We start from the raw sequence: 27,892 nt of genomic DNA, 5'->3' as shown, positions 1-27,892 counted from the left end.
ACCCAACAGTTTCTGCATAATTCTATGGATTCAAGCAAAGAACTTCTAAATAAAGACTATTACATAAACTGAGTGTTCACTCACACAGAAATCAACAGGAACACCAAAAAACACAGTCTGCAAAGGGTTAGAAGATAGCTTTAATTTCATAATTTCTTCTTACATATATATAAAGTCACAATCCAAAACCTGAAAAATTCACAGCAGAATTTTTACTACTGTCAACATTACTACTGCCTTGTGACAGCTGCCCTAGCAATATTGAAATGTGGAACACACTTTTCTTCAAAAACAATCAGGGAAAGAAAACAGAACTTGATAAAACTTCAAAACAGTCTTGACCAAACACCAAAACTCAAGGCTGTTCTCTCTGCTTATCAGGGAACAGGCTAGCATGAAACCAACTCAGCACACAATATATATAAAACTTGTATGAAAACGGCATGTATAGTATTTATACAAAATAAAAGCTTAAATCATACATTTGTGATTTTTTTTTCTTCCATAAAACAAACATATTATTTCAGCATAATATAGGCAGAAAAGAAATAATGACCTGTCTGTCATTCACGGATTGCTGAGATTACTATAGAGGATCCTGAACAGATAGTACATAAGCTTGACACGTCTACAGTTTTTTTGGCATTTACTACCTACTATTTTTTAACTGAAGGTATATGCATTACCTTTTAAAATGTAATGGCTTTAGGAGAAACAGGTCATTACATATTTAATTACTTTTTTTTTTTTTTTGTGGAAAAAAATGATGTTTTAAAGCAAAACAATGAAAATAGCAGCTTCTCAAAGAAAAGCTCAATGCTCCATTTAGTCATTTCCACCACACAACTTGAGTAAGATTTTCCGGTAGTCTCCTGAAGTATCACCCTGTAAGGAAACCCAGAAAAAGAAAACTTGAAGACTTGTGCTTTGAAATAGAGGAAGAATAAGTTTAGGCATCCTAAACATGACAATAATGACCAAACTAAATGAAGCCAGGGCTGGAAGAAAGCAAGTGTTAACCTCTTTTAAAAAAAATCCCTAACAACAAAACCGAACAATTAAAAGTAGAAATTTTAATTAGAATAATTAGAAACTACTCTAATACATGTACATAGTAAAATCTACTTCTTCCCTAACTGGAAACAAAAGTGTCCAAACTGAATTTGGTACACAGGTTCAATAAGGTACTTTTCTACGAATATCTTAATAAAATAATTTTACTGAGAAGCTGACTTCCAGCAAGCAGTATGAAAATATGGAAAAATTAATACAGAAGCCCTTTTCCCTACAGTCAATGCAGATATTTTTCCAGGGGTAGCAAGTGAAAGTTTACTCTCTATTATGTTCAAACAATAAAAAAATACGGCCTGATATCATAAGATCAAAGGTGTTATTTTCCTCCACAGCTAGAGAACCCACATGTTGTGGGTAGTGAAAGTCAGTGTGGATGCACACACAAGCGTGCATTAATCACAAAAGGTCCTGCTAGCTGAGTTTTGCCTGGTGCTCTTATGAGCAAACTGCTCCCTAGGAGCTGTTCATTAACAGTTTTGATTGAGGCTTGCCAGTTCTTTTCACAGAACGGCTTCAGCTAGTGCATTTATCTCATCCTTCATCCTCAGGTATGACTGAAAACTGGTCTGACCAGAGCAATATTGTGACAAAGAGGCACTTTAGAGGTCAGAATAAATCTTGTGCATGTGTAAAGGACAATACACAAAATACAAAACATTCCTGTTTACATACACACTGAAAGAACTGCTGTTCACTTAGATAAAAAAAAAAAAAAAAAAGGGAAGAATTATGAACTTTCTTTTTTTCCAAGCATGTTTACAGCTCTAATTTGGAAATAAGTAGAGTTTAGGTACACATAACTGTGCACATGCAAAGGGGCATGGCCTGTACCTGTTTCTGAACAGCAAAACTTTATTGCCAGATCACAAGAGAAGAAAAGAAAAAAAAAGAAGACACAAAGCTTTTCCACCAACATCTCATTGGATTTTATTCACACGGTGGTGGTTACAGGGCATGTAACTACTGTAGTAGAAGCACATCTTACCTACAGAGTTAGACACTTGGAAAAGCTTTTGCCAGGTGATCTTTTCTGGCACATAGGCAGAAAGACCATGTAAGTCACTGGCAGAAGGCACACACTAGCCTTCATTATCTTTGTAGTATTCCTTTCAAACACCACCAAGCTACAGACCCTTGGTGTCAACAGCAGAAGGAATAACAAGTGGCTTAAAAAATTTGGCACCTTCATTACAAGGTAAATGAAAGTGCTGCCATTCACTTTCCTCCACCTCTTATTACCCTCCTCATTCTTCAGGTATCCCCTTGAATGTTGCTACAGCTGTTAATAGCAGTAGTTGGGTGGCTCAACCACTGAAGAAAACAAAGTCTATTTCTAAAACCTTGTACTTTCAAGAGAAAGAGGGCCACTTTTTAAAAGTATATTATATTAGGAGCTTTACACTCAACACACACAAGAGGCAGAGCGCCATTGTTACTCAGTTGAAGGACTAAGTGGTTTCTACAAGATCATATACAGAGATGGACACAGAGACCAGACTTAAAATCAGGTCTCTGAAACCCCTCTGGACCAACTTCTCTTTCCTTCCATGTTTGTTGGTTTTCTTCCCATCTCTATCTCATCTAGCCCTCACACAAAAGCAAGAGCTCTCTGTTCTCTGGCATTTTAGTTTCCACACTCCTAACAAATGCAGCAAACCAAACCCAGTCAGCCACACTCCATGCAGTTCAGAGATACTCAACATAAGGATCCATGTCCTACTAGCAGAAAGCATGTCACAGCAGGGAAGACAAAACCTCCAAGTCTTACAGTGATATCTGTGTAGAGGGATCTGCCATACATCCGCTTGTATTCTGCACGTATGTCCAGCAGGTCAACCTCGCTGCGTGATACCATGATTCGAATCAGAGTCCTGTCATTTGTTCCTGCTCCCTGAAACAAACAAAATAAAAATATAAGGTACCAATAATGTGTGGAAACGTTGGATGGCACAGCACTAGCAAACAAACCAAAAAACTCCACTAACAGCTGTTTACTAGCATAACCCCATTGACTTCAGTAAGCTTGAACAGAATTTGGCTTATCGTGGTTTAATAAATTAAATTTACTGGTAGGACACTAACAGTCCTTTTTCTGCACAAGAACAGTTAGGGAAAAAAAAGGGAGGGAGATTGTCAGTGGGACAGGAAAGTTTGGTGAGTTTAATGGCCTAATTATTTATTTTAGCTAAACCTCCCTACTTAAAAGATACAAATTTCAATTAATTTTAAGCCTATTTGTGTTTTTACCAAGTGAAGGCTTTATTTGTCTAAGGTATGGTTGTATGCATCTCTCAAACGGGTCAAATTAACTAGATTTTTCCAGCCTTTCGTAACAATGACTGCATCTTGTTAGTCATCTGCCCAGTGAAAAAAGTAATTCTTTAAGATGACAATTAATTCCATTGAGTTGTACAACCACTTTTTATAAATCCCCCGCATGAAGTTTAAGTATCTTGTCACAGAACCTACTTTCATAGCTTTCTGTAATCTCTCTGCAAAAAAAGCTGGTGTGTTCTTGAGGCACTTCACTGCAAAAAGAAATCAGAATTACCCAAATCAAATACTCCAATTACAAATCACAGTCATCTTTTGAGAATATCCTAAATAGTGACATGCTTTAATTTTACATAAACATATACTCGATACAATGCAGATACCACCCCCCTTCAACTAGTCACTGAAGTGATGTTTAATTCAAACAGTAGCTGCAATAAGGTTAAAGAATTTACTACACTTCATGGCTCAAAGCAAACTTTTCCATCACTAGAAAACATCTGACATGAAGTAGCCATAATGAATATTTAAAGTCTGGTGGTCAGATTCTTGCTTATGAAGGGAAAAGAGGGCATGGGGAGGGGACGGAAGGATTGAAGGAACATACAAATTAGTGGCGTTTGCGGGTTTTTTCCTCATTTAACGATTTTTAGGTCATGCATCTGCAAGGTATGACCAACTCAAGTCCTGTCCCAATACAGTCTGGGAAGCCACCTACGACAGGTATCTCACTCTTAAAGTTGTATACTTCCTTTTTTTATGCCACAAAGTTCACCAAGACTCCTGGATTCTTGACATGATTATTTACTAATGACTAGATTTTGTATCTAATTGGCATAGTTCATTAGAAATCTGGAAGAGCAAAATCTAAATCAAATTGCTGTCATGTCAATCAGGATAATTAGAGAGTCCTCTGTCATTCATCAGAATTAAAATGTATGGATTGATCCTATGTTGGGTACTAGCACACAATCATGCAATTTGTGGCAAACTACACAAAACCAAACCACACCTGGCTTATATTGACAGTACAAAAAGGTAGCAAAAGCAATCAGGTAAAATCAGCAGAGAACAAAAAGGAGTAAACCTAAATAGGTATTTCACAGCAACACACATTCTGTACAGGAAAAAGTATTTTTCTGAATAGGTAAAATGTAGATGAGAGATTCTAGTTCACCAAGCACAATTGTCAATGATACATATAACACAATTAAAAACAAATGACAAATGAAATGCACTTTTTTTATCACTGTTTTTAGCTATAACAACACACTTGCACTCTACGAAGTTTGGAGATGTTATGGTAAATTACCAGTTGCACAATCCAGAAAGCTTTGAAGAAAGCAAAATTAAATATTTTCAATTAGACAACTTTTTTTTCCTAAAAGTAATGTTCACAGAAGAAATGATGCTAATAGCACTGACTGATACACATACGTGTATATACACATACATATACATGTAAATTAAAAACCCAAACAAAAATCTGTTCAAAAAAGGAGTTATTCACTCAAAACTAATGACAATTCTTGCACAAAAGGCTGCTCACTTGTTTGTAAGCCACAGCCCCAATTCTGAATCTGTATCAGCATGGAGATCTGTCAAATGACTGCACATGAAGTGAAATGACTACCAAACTCTGACAGGACAGTTTTTTTACTGAGGCCATCTTTTTTCCTACAACACTGGCAAACATTTCTTTTCCCCAAGTTTGGTTTTCTTACTATACTTTTTGAGATGGCATATTCTGAATCCTGGAAAATGTCAGCAGAAATGGACCCAGTTTGGGTTATTAGGAGGCCACTACAATGACAGCTTGGCCAAGTAAAGTAAGAACAACAGTTACATAATTCACATACACACAAAAGTGGAAAACAATAAAAAATTTAAAAATTTATCCCCGTATTGTAAGATTTTGATAGAAACTTCTGTGGAAAAAAAAAAATCTGTTGCAGTTGAGCCAAATGTTCTCTCCTGTCCAAATGATGCAAAGTATGTTTTTCCTGTTAATTCCAGTAGGCAGGTTTTTTGGATTTGTTTGTTTGTTTGTTTGTTTTTTTTGTTACATCACTTTTCAAATCACTACCATATTTAAAACCAGAGACCAACACTTTTAAAGCAGCAGCTCTAAATACTACAGTAAATTCACAGTAATAAACAGGAAAAAAATGGTGATGTAAAGAAGCAGTCTTGTCCAAGAGACAAAAGACAAGAGAAAAAGGTCCACAATTTTATCTAGAATAAAACATTCCAAATAAAGCTACTGCACAACTTGATACTTTTTCACAGTCTCATGGAAACTAATGACTACCTCTCAGGGGACAATAGTAGAGTTGAAGTAAGAGTCTTTCCTCTTCACAAGTACTGGTGACACACAAAACCAAAGATTTATGGAAGCTTTTCCACAGGAAATGTGGAAAAACTAATCCCTTTGCAATCAAACATAAATTTCCTTTCTACTAAAAAGAGGTAGAGGTAACTGGTTGAAGGGTTAATGCCTATATTTACTTGATTTCCAAAGCTGTCCCAAATATTCCATAACTCATTGACAGCAGTTGGTACAAGTTCTCATCACTTCCTTCTTAAAACAATGCCAAGTAGAGTTAATAATTCTCTCCCCACTTTAATATGTGAAATTTAGATTCTGCAGCTGCCTGAAGCAAAAGCTTATCTGTCATCCTGAGGTGAATTACGTGTCCTGCTTTACTAACCACAACTGACTTCACAGAAAGCTCAACATAAAAAGCAGAAAACTGGAATTACTGAGAAGGACATCCTCAACTGGAAGTCAGAGATGCCACCATCTCAGCCAGTTGCAGTGGAAAGCAGGGAATGGACTTGATAAGATGACACATACCTACTGCCAGCATGCCCTTTTCCAGGTCTCCAGACATTTCACGGCATATACTTTTCTCAATGTCCCGGTTACACATCCTCTGGTACTCGCTGAAGACTGTTAACAGAAGACAAAGATTTAAGGCATCAGCCTCACAAAAAAGATGGCAGTGGTGCATGCTGGATGGCTTCAGGTGCACCCTGGATGGCTATGTTTCAATCACACTTCTAAACTTGATACTACTCTACACTTAGACAAGTTTTAATATCTCGGAGACCACGCTGCTCCATTGACATGTCATCAGACTCCTTCCTTATCAGTACTTACAACGAAGTCAAGTTAGTCTTTATGCAGAGGACACCATTACCTGCTCTGAGGTGGGCTCTGCTTCTTGCACACAGAATGGCATTGAATTTGGATTCATCAGTTCCCAGACGGTTCTCTCCAGCTGCATATAGCTCCTACACACAGAAGGGAATTCACACTTCATTACTCAGAAAAGCAGCCAGGCCAAAAACCTGAGTTACAGATCTGCTTCGCTGCAGCCTCTCCTCTTTTTATAGTTATTATATGCACTGCTTGAAAACCGAAGCAAATAATAAATAGCAACTAGTCTAACCTTCCTACAATGTCCTGTTCTTGCAATCTTCCTATCTTACTGATGCATAAGTGCTCCAGATTAGGTGGGAAAATTGTTTAAAAATTACCCAAAACCTGTTGTTCCTAACAGGTCTTACACTTAGCTTTTTTTTCTGTGCCTCCAGATATGCCTTTTGGCTAAGGCATCCTATTTCTATAACAGTAGTGTGCTTAAACAATCCAGGATTTTCTCTTTCCTATGTTGTGGAAGGGGATACAGAAAAATGTAACAACGTAAGAGTTACTAGATCTACCTGCCTTTTTTAATGTAAAAATTAGGAGTTCCTTAAATAATAGGTAAGGGGTAATACAGATGTTGGATAGATTAAAATTCAATCCACATATACCACCTCAAATCACTTTGGACAATTCCCTTAATAAGCAGCACAATGGGGTCACCCAACACCTGAAGAACCAGAGAGCTGACAGAATGTAAGATAACCCCCCCCTACAGTCTCTGTTCCCAAAAGCTTCATCTCTGTAATGGAGCTGCATGGCTGTAATGCTCTGTCAGGGCTTGTCATATCACTTCCATCCACTGAAACGTAAGCACTACAGCAAAAAAGCACCACAAGGTTATCTGAAACTAAGCGTAAGCAGAAACCACACAGTCAAATTTCAGTGTATTGAGTTGACTATACCTAGAAACGATGAAGAATTTCTACTGACCTGCACATCTCTTTGGACAAGAGTCATGTCAACAGTTGTACTTTCATCTCTGTTTCCCTGAAAGAATTTGAAGGTACAAATGTTACTGGTGTTTCATTTTTTCAAAATCCCCCAAACTCTACAAACATACACACACAAAATCCAACCCCCAAAATCCTGGTATGCAAGTACCTGAGCAAGTGAAATTAAAAGCCTCTGAAAGTGTCCTGATGTGTCACTTTTTATTGCTTCCTCCAGAGTTTTCTTAAATTCTGAAAGAGGGAGAGAGTTATGAATCATCATAGAATGGCGCTCATTTCCTAACTTCATATTGTCAATCAGTGATTAAGGAAGAAAATTTTGATGGAACTGTAACAAATCTAACCTGCTTTATAGACCCTGTTGAGCTCCTGGATATGCTCATTACTGCGAGAAGCTAGGATCTCAATGAGACAATTTTCATCTGTGCCAACACCCTAAAAGCAAAGCATAAGGACCAAAACACACTACTTTTATAACATGATTCCAAGATACAGATATGTACTAAAGATACAAATTGAAAAGATAATTATAAAAACAAAATACAATTTTTAAATGTTATTCTTCACATCAGATTTTAAGCATTTTAAGAATGAGTTATTTTCTACCATTTAAGATGATTTTTTTATTTCTAATAAGTAACTTTCATTATCTAATAGATAGCAGCCGCAATTATAGTACAGGTAATATTATTTCATCTTCCTAACTTTTAAAAACTGCAAAGAACAGGTAAATAGACATAATGACTCAGCAATGTAAATACTTATTTTACCTTAATTTAAACATTGTCTCATCATACAAATGTTTGACTGGGTTTGTTTTTAAAACCTAAATTTTTGTAAACTAATCATATCACTTTAAAGAGAAAGCACAACACTTCCGTTATATTTGAGAAATGGTTAAGCATGAGCTAGGAAAATACTCTTTTGAGGTGGGAGAAAAGATAACAAGAAGGTACAGCCTGCCCAAAATCTTTATTAATCTAGTTTTCAGAATACTAGTTTTCCCTTGAGCACTGAGTGTAGAAAAACTGGAAACTCCAAGTTGAGTGGTTTTATCATCAGTTCCATCAGAGCTCAAAGCAAAAACCCAGAAAGAAATGTCTCCCACACAGTAGCTGGTTTAGAAGAAAGTCACCTCAGTGGCTTACTCAAGACTATGTAATTGATGACCTGTAGAGATGGATAGAAGCCAGTTTCTGCCTTTTTTTGTGTGTGTATTTATTAATGTATTTTTGTTACCATATAAACCCCTTAAATAGTATTTACCACTAACCTCTAAAATAGGTTATTTCTCAATTTTAGTAATATTTCTCAGTTTTACTATTGTATATTTCCAAGAAATGGGATACAGATCAAAGAGTGGGTTGAATATCTGGACAGAGGAGGGAATGTAAGTTCAAGCTTTTAAATGACTACCAAAAGTTTTATCAGCTCAAATATTTCTTCTACCTTTTAATTTGTATCTCCTATACAAACCTTTATAGCTTCCTTGATTTCATAAGCATCAAACATGACAGGTGTCTTCATCATTGCTAGGATTGTTCTCTCAAAGTTACCTGATAGTTCAGACTTAAGATCCTTGATCAAATCCTAATGAGAAGTAAAAACAAATTAAAAAATGCATAAAGAACCAAACTTACAAATATAAGCATAAAATTTGTGGATTTTAGTTAGAATTCTTTATGCATAAGCATCAATGATGTATCTTCAATGTAAAGCTATTATACTTAACAACCTAAAAATCAGCATAATGTACCATGTGGATAATTAATGTCCAATTAAGTAGAGTTGCACAGACCAAAGAGTCAAAGTAACCATTTAGCAGAGAAAGTGCTCTCTATGTTTCATTTGAAACAGTGTATGAAAAGGTCAAGAGTGGGCAAAAGCAGAACCCTAAACAGGATATGACTTGTCAACCACCTTCCCCTTAAGCAACTTCCAATTTTTTGTACCAAACTCTAAGTCTTCTGACTTCCAGTTAAGGTATGCAGGTTCTCCTTTATTTTTCCTTCTGCTCTCACAATATATTTACCTTTCCATAAGCTGTTTTGAAGGATAGGATGATCTGCTGTCGTTGCTTGTTTGAACGGCTTCCAAGACAATCGATAATAGCCTGCTCATCAGTTCCTGTACATGCACACAGACACCACAAGATGAGCATGCACATCATTTGAGGACTCAGCTTTCTTTTTCCATTTGATCCTATCTCTTCTAAACTAAACCAAAGGTCATGTGAGCCCTTAATTCATCTACAGTATCTCCTCTTGTGTACAACCACAGAACTACAAGCTCTACTCCCAAACAGTAAAAAAAAAGAAAAAAGCCTCAACTAAACACCAAACTCATGATGTTGCTAATGCCTATATGAACTTTCAATAATTCTTCTGATACCCAAAGATGCCACAAGTGAACTAGCCCACTCAGAACACGCATAACAATGGAGAAAGATCAGTGCTGAATCAAAGCTGCAGTTCTGCTTTTAACTGAAACGTATATCCACAGACTGCTCACCAAATCCCTTCATGGCCTTCCTTAAGACTTCTGCATCCTTCAGAGGGTCAAATCCTGGTGCATCAGTGATTGTGCCTCGGTTTCCATGCTAAAAATCAGACCAAGTTGAATTGCATATTAGTGCTTTACTGTTTAGGAATGCTATCAATTTTGGTTTTGTTTGAAAAGAAACAGGAATAAAAACCCAACCAAACAACCAAAAAAAACCCCAAACCAAAAAAACCACCCCACATTAAACAATTTGTTCATTTCTATACCCAAAATACGAGACAATGCACAAGGTTCACCAATATTAAATCTGCTACCCAACTAATTAAGGTTTGATGGACCCCCAGTATGACTACTTGGTATTGATACAGGCTAGGGGATGAAGGGATTGAGAGCAGTCCTGCTGAGAAGGACTTGGAGGTACCACGGTGGATGAAAAGCTGGACATGAGCTGGCAAATGTGCACTTGCAGGTCAGAAAGCCAACTGTATCCTGGGCCACATCAAAAGAAGTATGGCCAACAGGTCAAGGGAGGCTCTACTTTACTCTGGTGAGACCCCACTTGGAGTACAGCATCCAGCTCTGGAGTTCTCAGCACAAGACAGACATGGACCTGTAGGAAGCGAGTTCAGAGAAGGGCTACAAAAATGATGAGAGGGATGGCACACCTATCTTATGAAGAAAGGCTGAGAGAGTTAGGGCTGTTCAGTCTGGGGAAGAGAAAGCCCAGGGAGGACTTTGCTACAGCCTGTCAGAACTTAAAGGGGGACCACAGGAAAGACGGAGACAAACTTTTTAGCAGGGTCTGTTGCAACAGGACGAGGGGTAATGGATTTATATCCATCCAGGAAAATAGATTTCAAGTAGACACAAGGAAGAAATTTCATTACAGTGAGGGTGGTGAAACACTGGAATGGAGGTCAAATTTTAATTCAACCCAAATCTTTCTTCTTGGATAATGTCATAAACCAGCAATTATTTCAAGTCATATGAGTCTATATTGCTTGCATTTAGAAAAGATTTCTTTCTCTCTTTAGTCAAACTTATTTAAGTGATTTTCTTTACAATTTTAGGGTGGGTTTACAGGAAGAAAACATAGCAAAAACATATATATGGTCACATCTCAGAACACAAGCATTGAATGCTCTTACTGTTATGGGAGAAACTGTAGGCCCTGCAGTTCCTGGGTAAGAGGGCATAGATGGATTCACAGCTGGGCCTGGTGGATAATTTGGCATTGGCTGCTGCCCTGGGAAAGTTGCTGGTGGTTGTCCTGGATAGCTCATAGGCTGCTGACCAGGTGGTGGTGTGGGTTGGCCTGGCACAGTGCCACCTGGGTATCCTGGGTAAGCTGGCATTCCTGATGGTGGATTTCCTCCAGGTGGAGGATACCCTCCATAAGAGGGCTGTTGTCCTGGTGGAGGTTGCCCAAAGCCACCTGGAGGGACTGCGGGATAACCCCCTGGTGTTGAAGGATACATGCCTTGTGGTACATTTCCTCCCCCAAAGGTCCCTGCAAGGTTGGAGGCCTGCAATGACAGCAAATAAAGCAAGAGGTGGGAAGGTGTACAAACAATTGAGTTCCAATAATGTGCTTTAATACAATGCAACCCCCTTCTCTACCAACACAGATAGGTAGTTCTGCATCTGCAAAAGAAATTTGCAAGAATCATGCCTTACTAGCAAGCAAAATGGAAAAAAAACCACTGTATTCTGTTGACTTTTGATTTACTGCAATCATCAGCTGCCATACATCAAGAAGCTGAACGAACAGACACCTGCATCCAGCATTACAAACCACTCAGACAGGAGAGCAACAACAGCTACACACCTCTTACTCTAAAACTCCTGTGCAAATTAATCCCAGCAACCAAAGACTATGCTTATCCCTTCTCTGTCCATGGCTGCTTTACAGGCCCACAGCATTATCTGAGTGCAGGAATTTACTGTGAGCAAGCTCCAGCTGTTTTATGATGCTCAAGTAAGCTCTGGTTGTTTTATGATGCACTAGATGGATTAGTACTTTACATGTAGCAAGAGCTCCTTGACTACATTTGGAAACACATCTGTAAAAACTGCTCAAAGATGCAGTATCATCTTCCCACAAGACATATGCAGACCCTCTTCTACAAAGGAACAAGATGAACAGATATTTGGTAGTTGCAGTGCTCTCAGTAATTAGTTGCTGTGAATATTGCTGTGTGCACCCAGATAGTTTGCTGCTCATTTTGACTGCTGGCTACCAAATCACTTAATTTATTCATTGCCTCAGAAAGGCATCTATAATGTAAATGTCTTCCTACAAACTGTGCATTCATTATGCAGCATAATAGATTTTTGAAGACTAAGCTGTCAAAAGTGTCACTCATTTCTATTACATGCAAAAAAAAAAAAGTCACACTGAAGAAAATGCAGACATTTCTAATGTAAAAACTTTTTACTGCCATCTGTTAAACATCAGTACTCATAAGAGACAGCTGATCCCATTCTTTTCACCTCAAATTCACAGCCTAGTACCTTATTCAGACTGGCCCACACCCAGGAGATAGGCAAAACTGCAAAATTTGGTCTGCATTTGTCAATGTGAATGTATTAACAGTGGATACTCAGTGTTAATAGTCTCTCTATTCCTCTGCATAGCAAAAGCCAAGTTCTGTTCCTTTTATGTCCGTGACTTTTGAAGTTAGGCTCTTAATTTTGACATTTAATTATTGGTCTGATTTCCTAAAATAAGGAATAGCTTGCAGTATCCACTTTCTTCAACAGGGGATATTGAATGCTCAACACTTCGACTCGATATAAAGGCACAGAACTCAAGCAATAAACTTCCCAGTGGCAATGTGAGAAACATGCATTTGTGTTTAAGGAAGTCACAGTAAAAGATATTAAATGAAAGCAAACTCACCATTCCAGCCATGTAGTTGGGATTGAACTGATTGGCATAGCCAGTCACATTTTCTAGACCAATTGGAGGTGGATGGGCAGCACCACCCCAGGGATTGCTACCTGCAATCAAAGCAAGCCATGCTGAAACAAGAAACCACACCTTTTTAAACCTACTCCTTACTCAATGTACTGTCTGTTCAATGCCAGCAGTTTGGGAGAAGGAAAATCAGATTAAGAGATGCAGAGTAGCAGTGCAATTAGATATACAGAAAAGCCTCACTACTTCTAATCACATTAGTTATCACTGAATCTATACATTCTCATTTAAAACAACTCCAAACACATTCAGAGGTTATCACTCAAGAGTTAATGCTATGAACATCATATTTTGACTACTTAGTAGCTTCCCTTAAACTACAAAGTTGTCCAGGTATTCCATCAGTAAGATATTATTAATTCCTTTAGGGCTCCTAATCTAAGAGATGCCTACAAAGCATGACACAGTACATTCACAGCTACCCAAGTCACAACACTTAGCTGCACAAAGCAGTACAGTCTTGTCTGCTCAGCAGTCTAAGCCAGAATATTCTGCTGAGACTAGTTTGGCTTGTCATTGTACGCTGCTTCCCCTGTCTGAGTTATTTTGCCTAGCTCCACTTTTCAGCATAGCCCTATGACTTCAGCTCACCTTTTCTACCCACAATATTAACAACTCTGAAGTTCATTACTAAGAACTATAAAGTTTACCTTGAAATATGTAGTCACTGTTTGGTATCATCAGCTTTATACTATTATAATTTAGATCCCTTTTAACTGCCCTTTCCCTTCCATATACAACTATCTACCTAAAACCAATGAATTAGTGGTAATGGCCTCACTAAAGCCCTCATTCTTTGTGGGATATGGTTTTGAATTCTGTAACTGATTTCTTTACATATTCATTTTTCCTCACCAGCTGCCTTCAAGACTCAGTGCTGACAGAACACTGTTCCTTGACAGTTGTTATTTTTGTTCAAATTATGACCATCTGTAGTAGTGTGTGCTTCATCTCAAATGAATGAAAACGGACCTTACACATGCAGATGGTAGAGCACCCATATTATATAAATCATAATTCCCAGACAAATTGAAGCAGGAACTAACAAGAGCACAGAAAACTTCAATGAGTAAGCAAAACCCTCCACAGCCTTGTTCTTCATCCATGCCACCTTTCCATTCCGGATAGGACCATCACTGCCATTTAACGTTTACTTCATCTAAACAACTTACCTGGAGCAGCTGGTGGGTATCCACCTGCTGGGGGATATCCAGGGTAACTCATTGGAAAAATCTGAAAAATATGTGTGATATAGTTATTTTCTATAATGCTTCACTAATTACACCACATAGAATTAAACAACATACTTGCAGTAGCCAGTTATCAAAATTTAGACATCAACAGCATGAGTTGCACAGGCATTTCCCTGAGGAACTTCTCATTTTCTTTATCTGGACCAATGTACACTGTCAGATCCCTAAGTAGTTGTAGAGTCATTCCTCAGATTATTTTTCTTGTTTCGGTTACTACTTCTGGCTTGCTTTGTCTATTATGTTGTTAAAGAAGTCTTATTTAAAAATGCTACTAAAGTCTCCAGAAGTTTGCAAACCACACACAACAGTCCCATTAATCAAGCATAGAAATTATCCAACAAACAAGTCATGTTTTCAAGTAAGTAATTGCATGAAAAACGTTAGGAGGAGTTTAAAAGCAAATGTCTGCAAAAGCTCAAGGTCAGTGTAAAGAGCAGAAGGGATACACTTCACGCTTACAGCATTGCCATAAAAATACGAAGGCTCTTCTGAAAGGGTAAGATCGCTATATCAAATTGGATCTCTAAGAGCTGATAGTGCCTCTGTCAGCACAAAGTCATCAGCTGTCCAAAACAGAAGTGGAGGTTAAAAAAGGACAGCTAAATGAAGGACAGAACAAAAAAATATTTTCCAGAATACAGAAAGACTTGCTTTAAACTGAAGCATGGTAAAATTAACCCAAGCAGCTTGTTCCAGATGGGAACATCCAGAATTAGTCTTAACTTTTTCAAGGTTATTTTCAGTGACAATTCCTAGTCTATTCTTAAACTGCTGTTCAAGAAGTATCCCTTTCCATTTTTTCCCCCCTCTTTTTCCTGAAATATTGCCTTTTGCATTGGGCTTGTTTTGCCATGTTTTGGATTTTTGTTGTGGAGTTTTGTTTTGACTTGAGAGGGGGTGTGCTTTTTTTTGTTGACTTGTTTTCCTTTTGCATAATCCTGTTAGCTTCCCTTTCTGGTTTGCATGGCTCTTTTGCAACAGAACAGAAAAATATTTTTTGGTTGGTTGTGGGGTTTTTTAAAGAAAACACAATTGGGAAATTTTCAATTTATTTTAAAAATGTTTGCATGTCATGCTACATGTAGTCATTTAAATTTAAAAAGAGAGAAACAAACTAGGAGAGATCACAACAAACCCGACCTTGGGGTACCTCTACTCCAGTGTGTAAAATATCTAACAGACTCAACAAATAAGTGAACACAGTTTCTCAGCATTTGAAAAAAAGCCTGTTTACCAGTAAATCTATGAGGAATACCTTTAACTGGAAAAAAGATACTTCTGTGCATGCAAATTGAAGTACCGTCCTTCCAATTGTGCCATTTGTTCATTCTCCATCCCTACTACAAACAGAAGTGTGAGGTGGTGAGATCGGCCAAGAGTGTAATCATTACCCCCCATTACCCACTTCTCTTCTGATAGGTGTAACAGAGTTCACAATTTACCCAGCTCAACACATGATGAAAGCAAGCAGAATGCACAGTTGGTAACTTGCTGACATTTTGGAGCATCAGGCTTTGAATTCATCAACCGTCAATCACAAATGTCTAGTTTTAAACCTCAAGAAACATCCAGGCAAGCCAAAGCCACCAACCATCATCATGGCCCAATTAGGCATATTCAATGGTAAGAACAACACTGTAGATTAGCTAACATGACACTGCTCATAATCAGATTGTATCTGAAGGGTAAAGTCTCACAGAATTTTTTATATCATTATCAGTGCTTACAAGATGCTCTCCATAATATGACAAATGTTTTTCCCACATTCCCTTCAGCTTGGTTTCCAGTAAGATCTTTTACTGCAGTGCTATCTAGGAGTTTTGGAATAATTTAAATCTCAAGTCTGTTGCAGCTGGAAAGACAACAAGCTTTTGGTTATACAAGCACTTCTCTATGACTAAGCTCTATGTAATTTTCCGTTTCACATGCAAACACAACACATCAGACCCACAGCACTGAATCCAACATACAGTGACTGCACAATATACACCAGGGGGCACAACCTTTGCAGGCAGCAGTCATCAGGGAGACCAAGCTTATTTTTCCAGGTGTGCCCAACGTTCATCCCACATTAAGATTTAGTTCCAATCTGTGTCCCTTTTTAATGCTAGAAGCTAAATCCTGGGAACAGATCTCTCATGGCTATCCCTGCAGTTCAGCAAAATAATGGATGCTTACTTTTGAATATTCACTGATGTTAAATAAAGAGCATAAAGGTACAGCAGCGGCTGCATGGGGTCTCTTTCAACGCTCCAGAGAGATGAGCCTCAAAATGCAACTGCTCTTCACTGAACTTGATAAAGCCAAACACTTTATTGAGGCAGATGCAAATTCAGGTTATAAAAGCCATCCAAAGAACACTTGCTAGGTACTGCTGTCCCATGGGAATCATAACTCCTGGAGGCAATGCTTGCTATTACCCATACACTGACTGATAAGATCCCAAACTCATGAGGCCAAAAAGCAAAAACTCAACATTTCTGATTAGAGCTGAAAGAAATGTATTCTCCTCTGTAAAACTGAAATGTATTCTCCTTTGCTGGAAACAGCAGGCAGCTTCCTCCCTCCTGGCATTTTGCCCTGCGCCTAAGAGCCTTCACACCAGCATGTGATTGCTGGAGGAAGCTGCCAGGCCCCAGCCACGCGTTGGGACAGAATGGCGCACATGGACAATTTCACTGCTGAAATGGGTAGGTTTGGCATGGAAGTGCAGAGAGGCCAGGAAAAAAAGACAAACCAAACATCAAGAGAAGGCAATCTGGCACTTCGGAGCTTCACTGTATCAGCAATTGGCTTTACATAATAACACAGAGTCATGATACCAAAACAAAAAAAAACAATTATTACTCAAGCCACACAAAACCCCAAAATACCCTACAACCCAGATTTTTAGCATGTATAATGCTTACTAGTTAAGGTGTATGTTTTTTAGCTACAAATTATTAAAGCATTAAAATTATTTTATTCTTCATATGTAAAAATTATCTTTACTTTTTTAAAATTTACTAGTAGCTTCATGAATCAATAAAATAACTACAGAACAGTTTAAAAAATGCTTTTTAAATTAAGCTTGAGGTAAAATTTTAAGGAAAAAAGGTTGGAGTTGGTTTTTGGTGCAGGGTGGGGAGCAATGGGATAGGTGTGGTGTTTATTAAAAAGATTGGTTAGTTGTTTGTTTTTAATCCTATGCAGAATGTTCCATACAAATTAAAAAAAAAAAAAAGCCTTTTGGCAATTAAAGCTCAGATGGAAAAATAATGGCTAACTTCATCAGTCATAAAACCCAAAAGTTACCATATATATATACACACACACATATATATATACACACAAACAGATAAACATTCCTCTTGCTTTCTCTGAACACTGCATTTACACAGCAGTTTTCCAAGGTTCATTTTTCCCACACTGGTTCGATTCCAGGCAAACTAGATCCACAAACACCCCAATTCCTCAGGTTCAAAAACTTCCCTGATCACTAACTTTTCTGTACTTCATTGGGTCCCTGTTGGCCATTCCTCTAAATTAACAAAAAATTATCCACCTAAATAGACTTTCCCAAGTACTCCTACAACCTTTTCTTCATTTCATCTTCTAAGCCCATCTTCCCAAATTTCTGTTGCTACACCCATAAAATCTTACTAAAATTGTCAGTGATGAGCAACACTTGCCTGCTGACAATGAAGTGGTGGTCACATAGGCCATGGTGCAGAAGATGCAGAAGTCCACCCTGCTACACAAATACAGTGTGGGAGGATACAGGAACAGCAAAGTCTGTGTTTGCTTAGCCATAAAACAAGTACATAAGACAAAGCAAAAAATCCAAACAATCAAGTCACACATGGAAAGAGGGAGTGCCTTGAAGAAAACACAAAACATATACTGTTTCCAGTGTTCACCCTGGAGGTCCACCTCAAAATTCTAAATAAAGATCTGAGGTTTTACTCCTGCAGTGGACATTGCTATCTCACTTCACTTTGCTAACCATGAATCACTCAGGCTCCTGAGCATTTTCCTGCTGCTTTGGCCAAGGTAAGAGCAAACAGACTTGTTCATAAGAGATTAAATCTGTGATACACTTTCAGTGAGAATCTTGAAAATACACTCCTCTATGCCACAGCACAGCAGAAGAGGACTACAACTAGAGATATTTATTACAAAAATACAAAAATGATGGCAACAATAAAGAATACAAATTTTAAGGCTGACAACGTGTCCTGGAGGGACAAACAGGTCTGCACAAGCCCAAACTCAAACTCCCTTTCGCCCCTCACCAAGGACCTGGGTGTTTTGGCACTAAACCAGGCAAAAGGCAAGATGCCTGTAAGTCTGCAAAACCTGGACATGCCCAGACTTGTCTAGACATGTCCTGGGATCAAGGTAAACAAAGTGTACATGTTGCATGTGTTGCACATGTACCTGGCCATCTGCCACACTTATGGACTGCATGTCCATCTGTCCATGCCATTGGCCATTATTGTCTTTGGAAAAATTCATACAAGCTGAGATGGTAAAACCTTTGCCTTGTTTTTACCTGGAAAGCAGCAAGAGCCAAGCTGTGCTGTAGCCAGAGTCTAGCCGGTGAAAGCTGACCGCATTTATGGCACACTGTTGTTCTACCCGATTTGGGGGCCACTGGGTGACAAATGGTGCACAAACTCCATTGCTGTATAGCAACAAGATTCCAGAAATGCAGAGAATCTCAGAAGTCCTCCTAGAAGTCCTTTATTACTCTGTTGTAGAATTCCTAGCATTACAGAGTCTTAGAGTGTCCTTAACAGCCTAAGTCCTGGAAGCCCTTAAGAGAAGCAGCAGCTAACAGAAGTAGAAGTCCCAACTATAGCCCTAGCAGCATCCCTACACTGAAGCCCTAGCCAAATCCCTTACCAAACTCCCTAGAGAAGCCCTAATCCCCCAATCTGCCTTATAGCTCAGAGTGTCTGTTTATATACACTTTGTTATCAATCACTTAACCAATAAAACCCAACCACATATATACATTAAAATCTTTTCCCAATAAGAGGTGCCAGTGTGTCATGGAGGTAGCTTCTGCAGCATGTTCCAATCAAAAGGTGTCACTGTGAGGATGTTGTTCTTGGCACACATGGAAAGTTACTGGTTTGCTTTTCGCAGTGTGCAGCTGGTCAGCTAGACAGTATTTTGCAATCCCATGCACTCTGTACACGTCCAGCAGCTGCCCTCAGAACAGTGGCTGCAACACACACTGCTGCCAAAGTTGCAGCTGAAAAAGTCTCTCCTAGCCAGCAAAGTAAGCCATGGCAGCTGCAGCCTGTGAGTGAAAAGCCGCTCACCAGAGCAGAGCTCACCCAAGCCGCCTGCTCTGCACCCAGCCAACAAACCACGCCGGCTGCCGAACCCTGAAAGGAACCACTGCACTGCAAGCTGAGAGAGACGTCTTGGAGACCAGTTGTGGCAGCGTTGCACTTCTACAAAGCCCTTGGTGGTAAAGCTCTCGCCCAAGACCACTCCAGAAAAGCGGAGCTGCAAACTCCACAGTGTTCCACATGGCAGACCTCATATTGTTCGCTTTGTTTACTTGTGCAAACACACACCATATTTCTTGGATTATAATTGCACTGTCTGGAAAGGTCCCAGATGGCAGCAGCTATGAGTAGTAAACCTGCTAATTCATATAAAGCCTCTTACATGGTTCTAGCACCTAACATCCCTCAAGCGGATGGGAGTTCACCTTGTGGGCAAGCCAGTACTTTGCCATGTATCTCTTTCCCAATTTGAATTGCTGTTTAAAAGTTTCCAATTTGCTTACATAGTTTAAATTGTTACATGTTCCTTTTTATGAAATACTTTAACCACAACCGAATATCTGTACCTATAAATATACACTGTAAATAAGATTTGGAAGTATTTTGATATTCATGAATGTGATGGTTTTAAGGCTATACCTTTAACAACTTCTCACAGAGTTCGAGCAGAAAAGTGAAAGAATGTAAATAAATCACAATTGGGTGTAAGAATGCAAAATAATGATTATTCTAAACACTTCCACTGAGAGAGAGAGAAATGTTTAAGAGTCAGTACTCAAAACAAAGTACGGGCAGTCTCTCTCAGTCTGTCTGATCTGCATTTCTCTTTTGGCTGGATAACACACACCCACATACTGACCCTGACAGGCTTTCCTCCTTTTTGCCTGCTCTGAGAAAAGAAGGTGGGGGGGAGGGGGTGGAGGAGAGAGGGGGAGGGAAAGAAGCACAGCCCCTCTGGGGGCCAGGGAGCTTTGTTGTGTTTTTCTGATAATTGTACATATTTGTAAATGTTGTGAATAGCGTATATTTGTACATACTCATTGCATTTTATTATAGATTGTAGTTTTGCCTGTAAATGTAGCTTCATTTGTTTCCGAACTGAGTTAGCCTGGTTATTGTTAATGTGCGAGGGGGATTCCAGTTCTCCACACCACAACAATAAATAAATAAAATTTTTGTTATAATTTCTCCACCTAAGTATTAAATATTAATAATTTCATAACACAAGGTGCAACAGAAATAAGCTTAGCAACTGCATTCACACCCATTTCTGGAATTTAGTAGCTGCTGTTCAGTCTCCAATTATGCCAAGGTCCAATAATTTCAAGGCATACAAGGATGAAAAGACCATGAGCTATATTTGCACAAAATAATTTGTTTAATTATGCTTGCTTCCCTGAGAACACCAAGTTAAACCTTTCGACCTTAATCCTCCAGTTTAATTACCAGGATATAGTACAAAAGGCTGCCTAAAGCTATAAATTGTAGAACCTGCTCCAAGACTGATGCCTGATTGTGAAACCAGCAGAACAGAATGTAGCATCTTACAAGCTGTAGATTCTTATCAGAGGTAAACTGAGGCTTCCATCACCATGCTTTTGCAAGACAAGGATAAGTCACAGCCAACATCATACTAGCTAACTGCTATCTTAGCAGCCTTAGCAAGATTTATCTTTGACTTACACACTGCAGCATAGAAGTTGTTCTTTCCTGTATCATGCACAATATTTTTCATCCTGACAGATAAAAAGCCCTGCAATTTAATTTTTCATGAAATCTTCTGTGTAACTGGCTCCCTGTCTAGCTTTCCTTTTACTACAAAAACACTAGTTTAGGAGCAAGCACTCCCCTTCGAACAGAGCTTAATATAGCTGAGCTCATGCCAGCCAAAACTCAGGAAACCTCTTCTACACAGAACTTAACGTTCATAGTTCACCTTTAAAATCTTTACTTGTCTTCATCTCAAAATGCATGTTTAAAGAGTACAAGCACATGATAAGTTTCCTACAAGTTTCCTAAAAAGAAACCCAAAACCCAACAAACCAACCCCACAGCTCTGAAAGGATGGCGAAACAGTAACAAATTCAAGGGGGCTTTTCAAAAGCATCCAGTTGAACTGCTTGCTAGTATTATGAGTCAGGAGTACTGCCATTCAATATAATCATCCAATATTTTATTGCAGGATAATCTAGCCTTTTCTGACCTGCTGGCATAAGCAAGAGGCAGAGAGAGGGGAAGTATCAGGAAGGTTGAACACTGACAAGCCTTAGTCAAAATAAGGTAGAGCAGAAGACAGATGCCATGTCCAACAAAGAAGAGATGAATGGGAAGAGGGACCCATAAGCCACAATCACACTGTGGAACGTAAGTAAGAACATTCACTAATAACTTTCAGTGTCAGAAGCATAAACCATGACATTACAGCAGGAGATGCTAACACAAGGTGATTATGTCCTGTATTATAGACAACAGTGAAAATATTTGCACGGAAATTCTCAAACCTTTAGTAACAAAAAGTTGATTTTTAAAATCACTACTTATAATTTAAGTTACACGTAAGTTAATCCCACTTTGAATATTTTATACTACTAAATATCACTAGAAGAGTAACTTAAACAGCACTGGATACACTCCATGCAACAGAGAAATGCATGAAGAATATATGACCAAAATGAGATTCTCCAAGATAGTGAAACAATTGCTTTGATGTTAGCTGCCCCAGTGCAAGCTTTCTATTTCATAAAATAACTTAAGAGTAGAAGGGACTTCTAAGATCATCTACTCCACAAGGAACTTCCCAGATAAGTCACTGGCCTACAATTAGTACCTTTTATTGCTTGCTTTTATTGGATAGTGAGAAAATCAAACAAAACAAAACCCAAACCAAATGAAAAAATGACTCCACATTCAATTAAGACCTTAGTACCCAAGCAAAGAATAATTCCGATTTAACAGGCAACTCAGTCACTTCATGACAAAGTTCTTTGCACATCTAGTAACAATAACCAGTAACTGCCACACCACAAAGCAAATGGGGACCAAAAGTTCCTATAACCAGCCCCCTAGTCACCTCTCAGACAGGCTTGTCCTAGCTTGAGCACATTCTCCTCTCACTGGTATATCTGCTTGACAACACTCACATCCTTCACAGAGGGTCCAAATTTGAAAGGACATGTAGGCCAACCTCATTTTCTAGAAGCCAGCAGAACTGGATCTGCTGGAGACAGCAACTTAATACCATTCACCAACATGGATCCACAGAGATGACAAATGGTTGAATAGAAAGAAACAAACTACTGTGGTTGTTTTTATGGACCCACCTTATTTTGACTAAGACTTGTCAGTGTTCAACCTTCCTGATACTTCCCCTCTCTCTGCCTCTTGCTTATGCCAGCAGGTCAGAAAAGGCTAGATTATCCTGCAATAAAATATTGGATGATTATATTGAATGGCAGTACTCCTGACTCATAATACTAGCAAGCAGTTCAACTGGATGCTTTTGAAAAGCCCCCTTGAATTTGTTACTGTTTCACCATCCTTTCAGAGCTGTGGGGTTGGTTTGTTGGGTTTTGGGTTTCTTTTTAGGAAACTTGTAGGAAACTTATCATGTGCTTGTACTCTTTAAACATACATTTTGAGATGAAGACAAGTAAAGATTTTAAAGGTGAACTATGAACGTTAAGTTCTGTGTAGAAGAGGTTTCCTGAGTTTTGGCTGGCATGAGCTCAGCTATATTAAGCTCTGTTCGAAGGGGAGTGCTTGCTCCTAAACTAGTGTTTTTGTAGTAAAAGGAAAGCTAGACAGGGAGCCAGTTACACAGAAGATTTCATGAAAAATTAAATTGCAGGGCTTTTTATCTGTCAGAGAAAAATAATATAACATTACTAGTTAAAACCCAAAGAACTTAACTGAGCTGTAGCAACAATTGCAACATGAGTTAATTTGAGGAGGTCAGCTTCAATTTGGCTTCCTATTCTGCCCTGATCCAAGTATTTTCTTTTGTAGCACACTCCTGCAATGTTCTCTTTGGAATATTTACAATACAGCCAGTCAAAACATAGAACATCACAGATAAAGACAGTCCTGTAATGACACAACAAGCAAGAAATAATACCAAAATAGGTTTATGAAATGTTTGAAGAAATAACATGAGGTTGTCCTATTTTGAACTTGTCAGATGAAAAAAATCCATCGCAAAAAAACCAGTCATGCTATAAATAGCCTGAATTACATTCCCAGCTAAGGCCTCAGGTATTTATACTCATCTATTTTCAGTTCTACCACATTAGAATGAATTTTTACATCACCAGTCAGAGCTGGAAAATACCTGTTACTCCATTTCACAAAGTCTGGGGGGGGAATACTTCAGAACTAAAGCAACAGTGTAACATTCAGTACCCTAAAAGAGTTACTACAAAAACACTTAATTGTTCATTTCACACCACCAATTTTTAATTAGCTGCTGAGCCCAAGCCTGAAGAGCTGAGCCAGGGAGCAGCCTTGTTGCAAGAGCAGAAGGCTCCAGCGTTCCCCAGGCCTGCAAGTGTCCTCTGCCAGTACTTCTACCGTGCAGGCTGCACAAGCAGCCAGTAACACCAAGCTGATCATGCGCCAGCCTCACGAAGACAGACACACTTACCGGACTGCATGGAACCTCTGCTAAAACCTGCATGGATGTACCCTACGCTGCACACAAAACCTCTGTGCTCTGCACCAGGCTGACAGCCTTGGGACTGCCCAGATGAAAAAAAGATCAATACTAAGTGTGCAAATGCATCAGCTTTTTCTTACTGGTGATAGCTTTCATGCTTTCTAGACAGGGAAAGGCTTACACACAGATGCCCAGTGACACTAGGAAGATTATTACATTGGTAAACAAATGAATGTGCTTTATTCATTGCTGACTATAAAGAATTACTGACCAATTACATCTCCACAGGAATTGACTTATTCAAGAAAGAACCAGTTCAGCAAAACAGAGAGCCAGGTACTCCACAACAACCATAAACATACAAAGTTAAAGGAAAGCAAGACTATGGCCTTCAAATCCAGTCCAAATACAGAATCAGCCCTTAGAGGTTATTATATTGAAAAAAAAAAACAAAAACCACAAACATATTTCTACCCCTAACTTCTAAGATTTATAAGATACGTGTATCCTCTTAGCTAATGGAAAACTGAGTATTTTCAGAAAATAAGTCAAATGCAGCCAATAACCAGTTATTGTGACTATAGATAGGTTCAGTGTTTACAGAATGCATGCAGTTTTCCAAATTGAAAGTTGTTCTCTAGCAACAATAAAATGGATGTTCACAGTGTCTACTTCAGGCAGCTTAAGCACCTAATTTAGATTAACTTGCTAGGCAACAGTTAGAAACCAAACATGCTTTCTCACCCAAGTGAGAGGTCTTTGGGAATATGAATTAGATGTATAAATCAATCACGCTGAGTATCATTTCACATGCATATTGACTGAATGGTAAGATTTAGCACAGAGGCCTTGTGAAGATTTAAATTTCATTTGGGTCTTTAATAAGAGATTAATTTGGTTGAAACTTCTTAAACCTGTCAGAAGCTGCGATCCAAAAGCTTGCATCAGAGGCCTACCTCTCCTAATGATGAAATGGATACTAAGAAGGGAGGAAATTAAGTCCAGTACTTCCTCAAGATAACAGCTGAGCTAAATCTAGAACAGAATGACCTATTAGTGACACTTTTCCAATGCCCTCAAAAAAACCCAACAAAAACCTACCAATAAAGCATCCACGCTTTCTAACCAAAAAAACCACCCAAACAAAAAACCCCAAAACATAAAAGGAAGCAATATCTGCGAGGGATTTATTTCCCTTCAATTCTTTGGTATATTATTTTAGGAAAAAACATTTTTTACTGCTTTGCACTGTACAAGGACCAGTCAGGCAGCAGGAGTGTGTGGGGTTGGATTTGTGTTTTTAAAAAAACCCAACACATGAAGTCTACACAGTCTAAGTTGCTACAGCCTAATTATCAGCACCAGTCCACACTCAGCATCTGTGACATCTGAATAGTACACATACAGTTTCACACATACATAAAACCAGGTGCTAGGCGTAGGAAGGATTTGCTATTCAGAATAATGCAATAAAATGGTCTCTCAAAAGAGCAGCCAGGTTCCCACTCTGCTCCATATCTAATTGCATGCTTGCCCTAGCCAGGATCTGACCTCCCAAAGATTTTATAGTGAACTCTGATAATATTGGCAACAAATGTGGAACAACAATAGTCACTAGATACAGCTGAAAAATCTCCATCTTTATTTCCAATAATTTATACATACAATTTAAAAACATACCCAATAAGAAACGTGTTTCAAGGTAGCAGACAAATCATATGTTTGAAATAAACAAAGTACATTGCTGCTGTTACTTAGCTGTATACTTAATTCAGACACCTCTAACTACAATTTGAAGGTGACAGAGAAGTTTCTGAGGCAGTTACACCTGAGCCTTGGATAAAAATAAATGAAACTTTATTTTTGTTCAGAAGTCCTGCTACTTCTGCAGTCACCATTAAACTACCTGCTCTTTTTGATTACATCTCTGCTTTTAACTATAGGTTCCTCTTCCATCCCTAGACTGCTTTCAAACTAAGATAGGCTCTATTTTAGCTCCATCTTCTGAAATTTTTTGTAGTAGATTGGATTATGTATTTTAAATTGTTACCTAAGTCTACACTTGTGCTTCTTCTTTAATATACTCAATGAATATATAAACACCTCCTTGAAATATTTCCACCCCACTGTGGTTTCATTACATCTTTAGTAACTCTTGACATTTCATAGAATTCTGAGTCTAATGATTCAAAACTTCTGGCAACAATAGAGATCAAGCTACAAAAATTATGTAGCATATGAATGAGATAACTACTCCAGAAAATTTAAGCCCAGATTCACAGAGGTGTTTTGTCTCCACAACCTTATACTGAGGTCACGAAAGAGAAAGGTACATAAATATCATTGTTGACAGGGACAAAATTGTGATGACCTTCAAAATCTTGCTGCATATTTATTACACATGGTATACTGTATTATGCATGATGCTTCAGGGGCAGGAGGGGAAAAAAGTCACAAGACTAACTACAGAGGCATTTTCAGGAAGAAAAAAATTCAGCAGAAATACAACAGGGACTACGCCACAGGCAAAACTAAAAGCACTGCCCCGTGCAAGTTATCTGCTGTATCAGTGGGAGGAGAGTGGTTTGAGTGACTCTTACTCAAGTTATAAACCAGGAAATTACAGAAATAGGCAAGCTCTGGAGAAAGTGTTCATGCACTCAAGCTTCAAAGTAGCCATACGCTAGCACTGGTTTTGTACCATTTCTGACACCTGTGCATGCTCCTGTGGGGCACTTAACAGAAAATACTATGTGCTGGGGGTGTGCCAAGGAATGAGCCCCCCACTTCCTACAGCAGCCAGGCTTTTAGGTGCACAAAAACCTATTAATTAGCTTCATCAAAACTCATGGCATCAGACCTTTTCTCTCCTGACAGCCTGTTTTCTTTCCACACCTTTACCTCAGCTTTTCTGCCCCAATGCATCTGTACCCATTTTTGGCTGAGCTACTTTCCAGGCTTCTGCCACTCCCTTCAAAGGATATCTCCCTCAGCTGCTCCTCCTCAGGAAGAAGCTTCCAGGAACTACCATTAACCTGCTTAATGAGGAAAAACTATCCCAAGACCATACTCCCCATTTCCTTGCACATAGCTACAAATGTTTTCTGTCTTACACGAGGTATAGCAAGAATTTGAAAGTTTTGAGTTTTCTGTTTTAAGACACTTTAAGTCCATGAAGTAGAAGGAAAAGTAAAGCACATTGCGAGCATTCTACAGAAAGGGACATAAAAAAATAATCAAAACCAACCAACAACGGGTTGTATAACGGCTCTGACAGGGATACCATCTTATGCTTCTTTCTCTTTTTAACCGTACACATCAAAATCATGAGCTCGAGCTAAGGTCACAGCAAAGTACGAACTGCAAAATACTAATTTTCCTCTGAAACCACCTAATTTGCCTATGAAACAAGCACGCCTTTCTACGAACCGCGGAGATGCTGCGAGCCCCAAACTGTCACCCTTCACCCCGGGCCCATGGCCGCCGGACACCCTGGCGACACCACGGCTCTTGCCGCCCCGTCCAGGCGGACATGAGTTGCCGTCACCCCGGGGGCAGCCGCCCAACCCAGCCCGACCAACAAACCCGGGGAACAGGGTAGCACTCGCCCCTCGCGCGGCCCAGCCCGACCCGACCCGACCCGACCCGACCCACCCCAGCGCGGGGGTCGCTCCTACCGCGAGTCCTCGGGAGCTGCCCCTGCTACCAA

General features: G+C 39.0%; 1 protein-coding gene across 2 annotated transcripts; it reads right to left on the bottom strand.

Annotated features, from left to right (window-relative positions):
- Nucleotides 1–144: 144 nt before the first annotated feature.
- ANXA11 (annexin A11) lies at nt 145–27,892 on the bottom strand. Of its 2 annotated transcripts, none has more exons than XM_054382749.1 (15): nt 27,861–27,892; nt 14,167–14,227; nt 12,917–13,017; nt 11,163–11,540; nt 10,024–10,111; nt 9,545–9,639; nt 8,989–9,102; nt 7,857–7,947; nt 7,664–7,743; nt 7,493–7,549; nt 6,552–6,645; nt 6,206–6,301; nt 3,544–3,602; nt 2,843–2,965; nt 145–885 (listed from the first exon to the last, which is right to left on the bottom strand). In XM_054382749.1, exons 2-15 carry the CDS (start codon nt 14,216–14,218, stop codon nt 826–828), a joined length of 1,488 nt encoding a protein of 495 aa, XP_054238724.1. In that variant the 5' UTR covers nt 14,219–14,227; nt 27,861–27,892; the 3' UTR covers nt 145–825. The 2 variants fall into 2 exon arrangements, with proteins under 2 accessions (XP_054238724.1, XP_054238723.1); XM_054382748.1 differs by lacking the exon at nt 27,861–27,892 and adding an exon at nt 15,503–15,532.

Source organism: Indicator indicator, chromosome 7 (assembly GCF_027791375.1).
Source record: "Indicator indicator isolate 239-I01 chromosome 7, UM_Iind_1.1, whole genome shotgun sequence".
In the NCBI taxonomy this organism is placed as follows: Eukaryota; Metazoa; Chordata; class Aves; order Piciformes; family Indicatoridae; genus Indicator; species Indicator indicator.
Note: the sequence above shows the minus strand (reverse complement) of the source record. Positions and strands in the feature narration are given on the sequence as shown.

Excerpts from the sequence above, each read along its gene's own strand:
- ANXA11 (XM_054382749.1), bottom strand. The coding sequence starts at position 14,218 with ATGAGTTACCCTGGATATCCCCCAGCAGGTGGATACCCACCAGCTGCT. Across the intron at positions 6,646-7,492 it reads TTGTCCAAAGAGATGTGCAG|GAGCTATATGCAGCTGGAGA; the intron begins GTCAGTAGAAAT and ends TTCTGTGTGTAG. Across the intron at positions 6,302-6,551 it reads CAGAGCCCACCTCAGAGCAG|TCTTCAGCGAGTACCAGAGG; the intron begins GTAATGGTGTCC and ends TTCTGTTAACAG.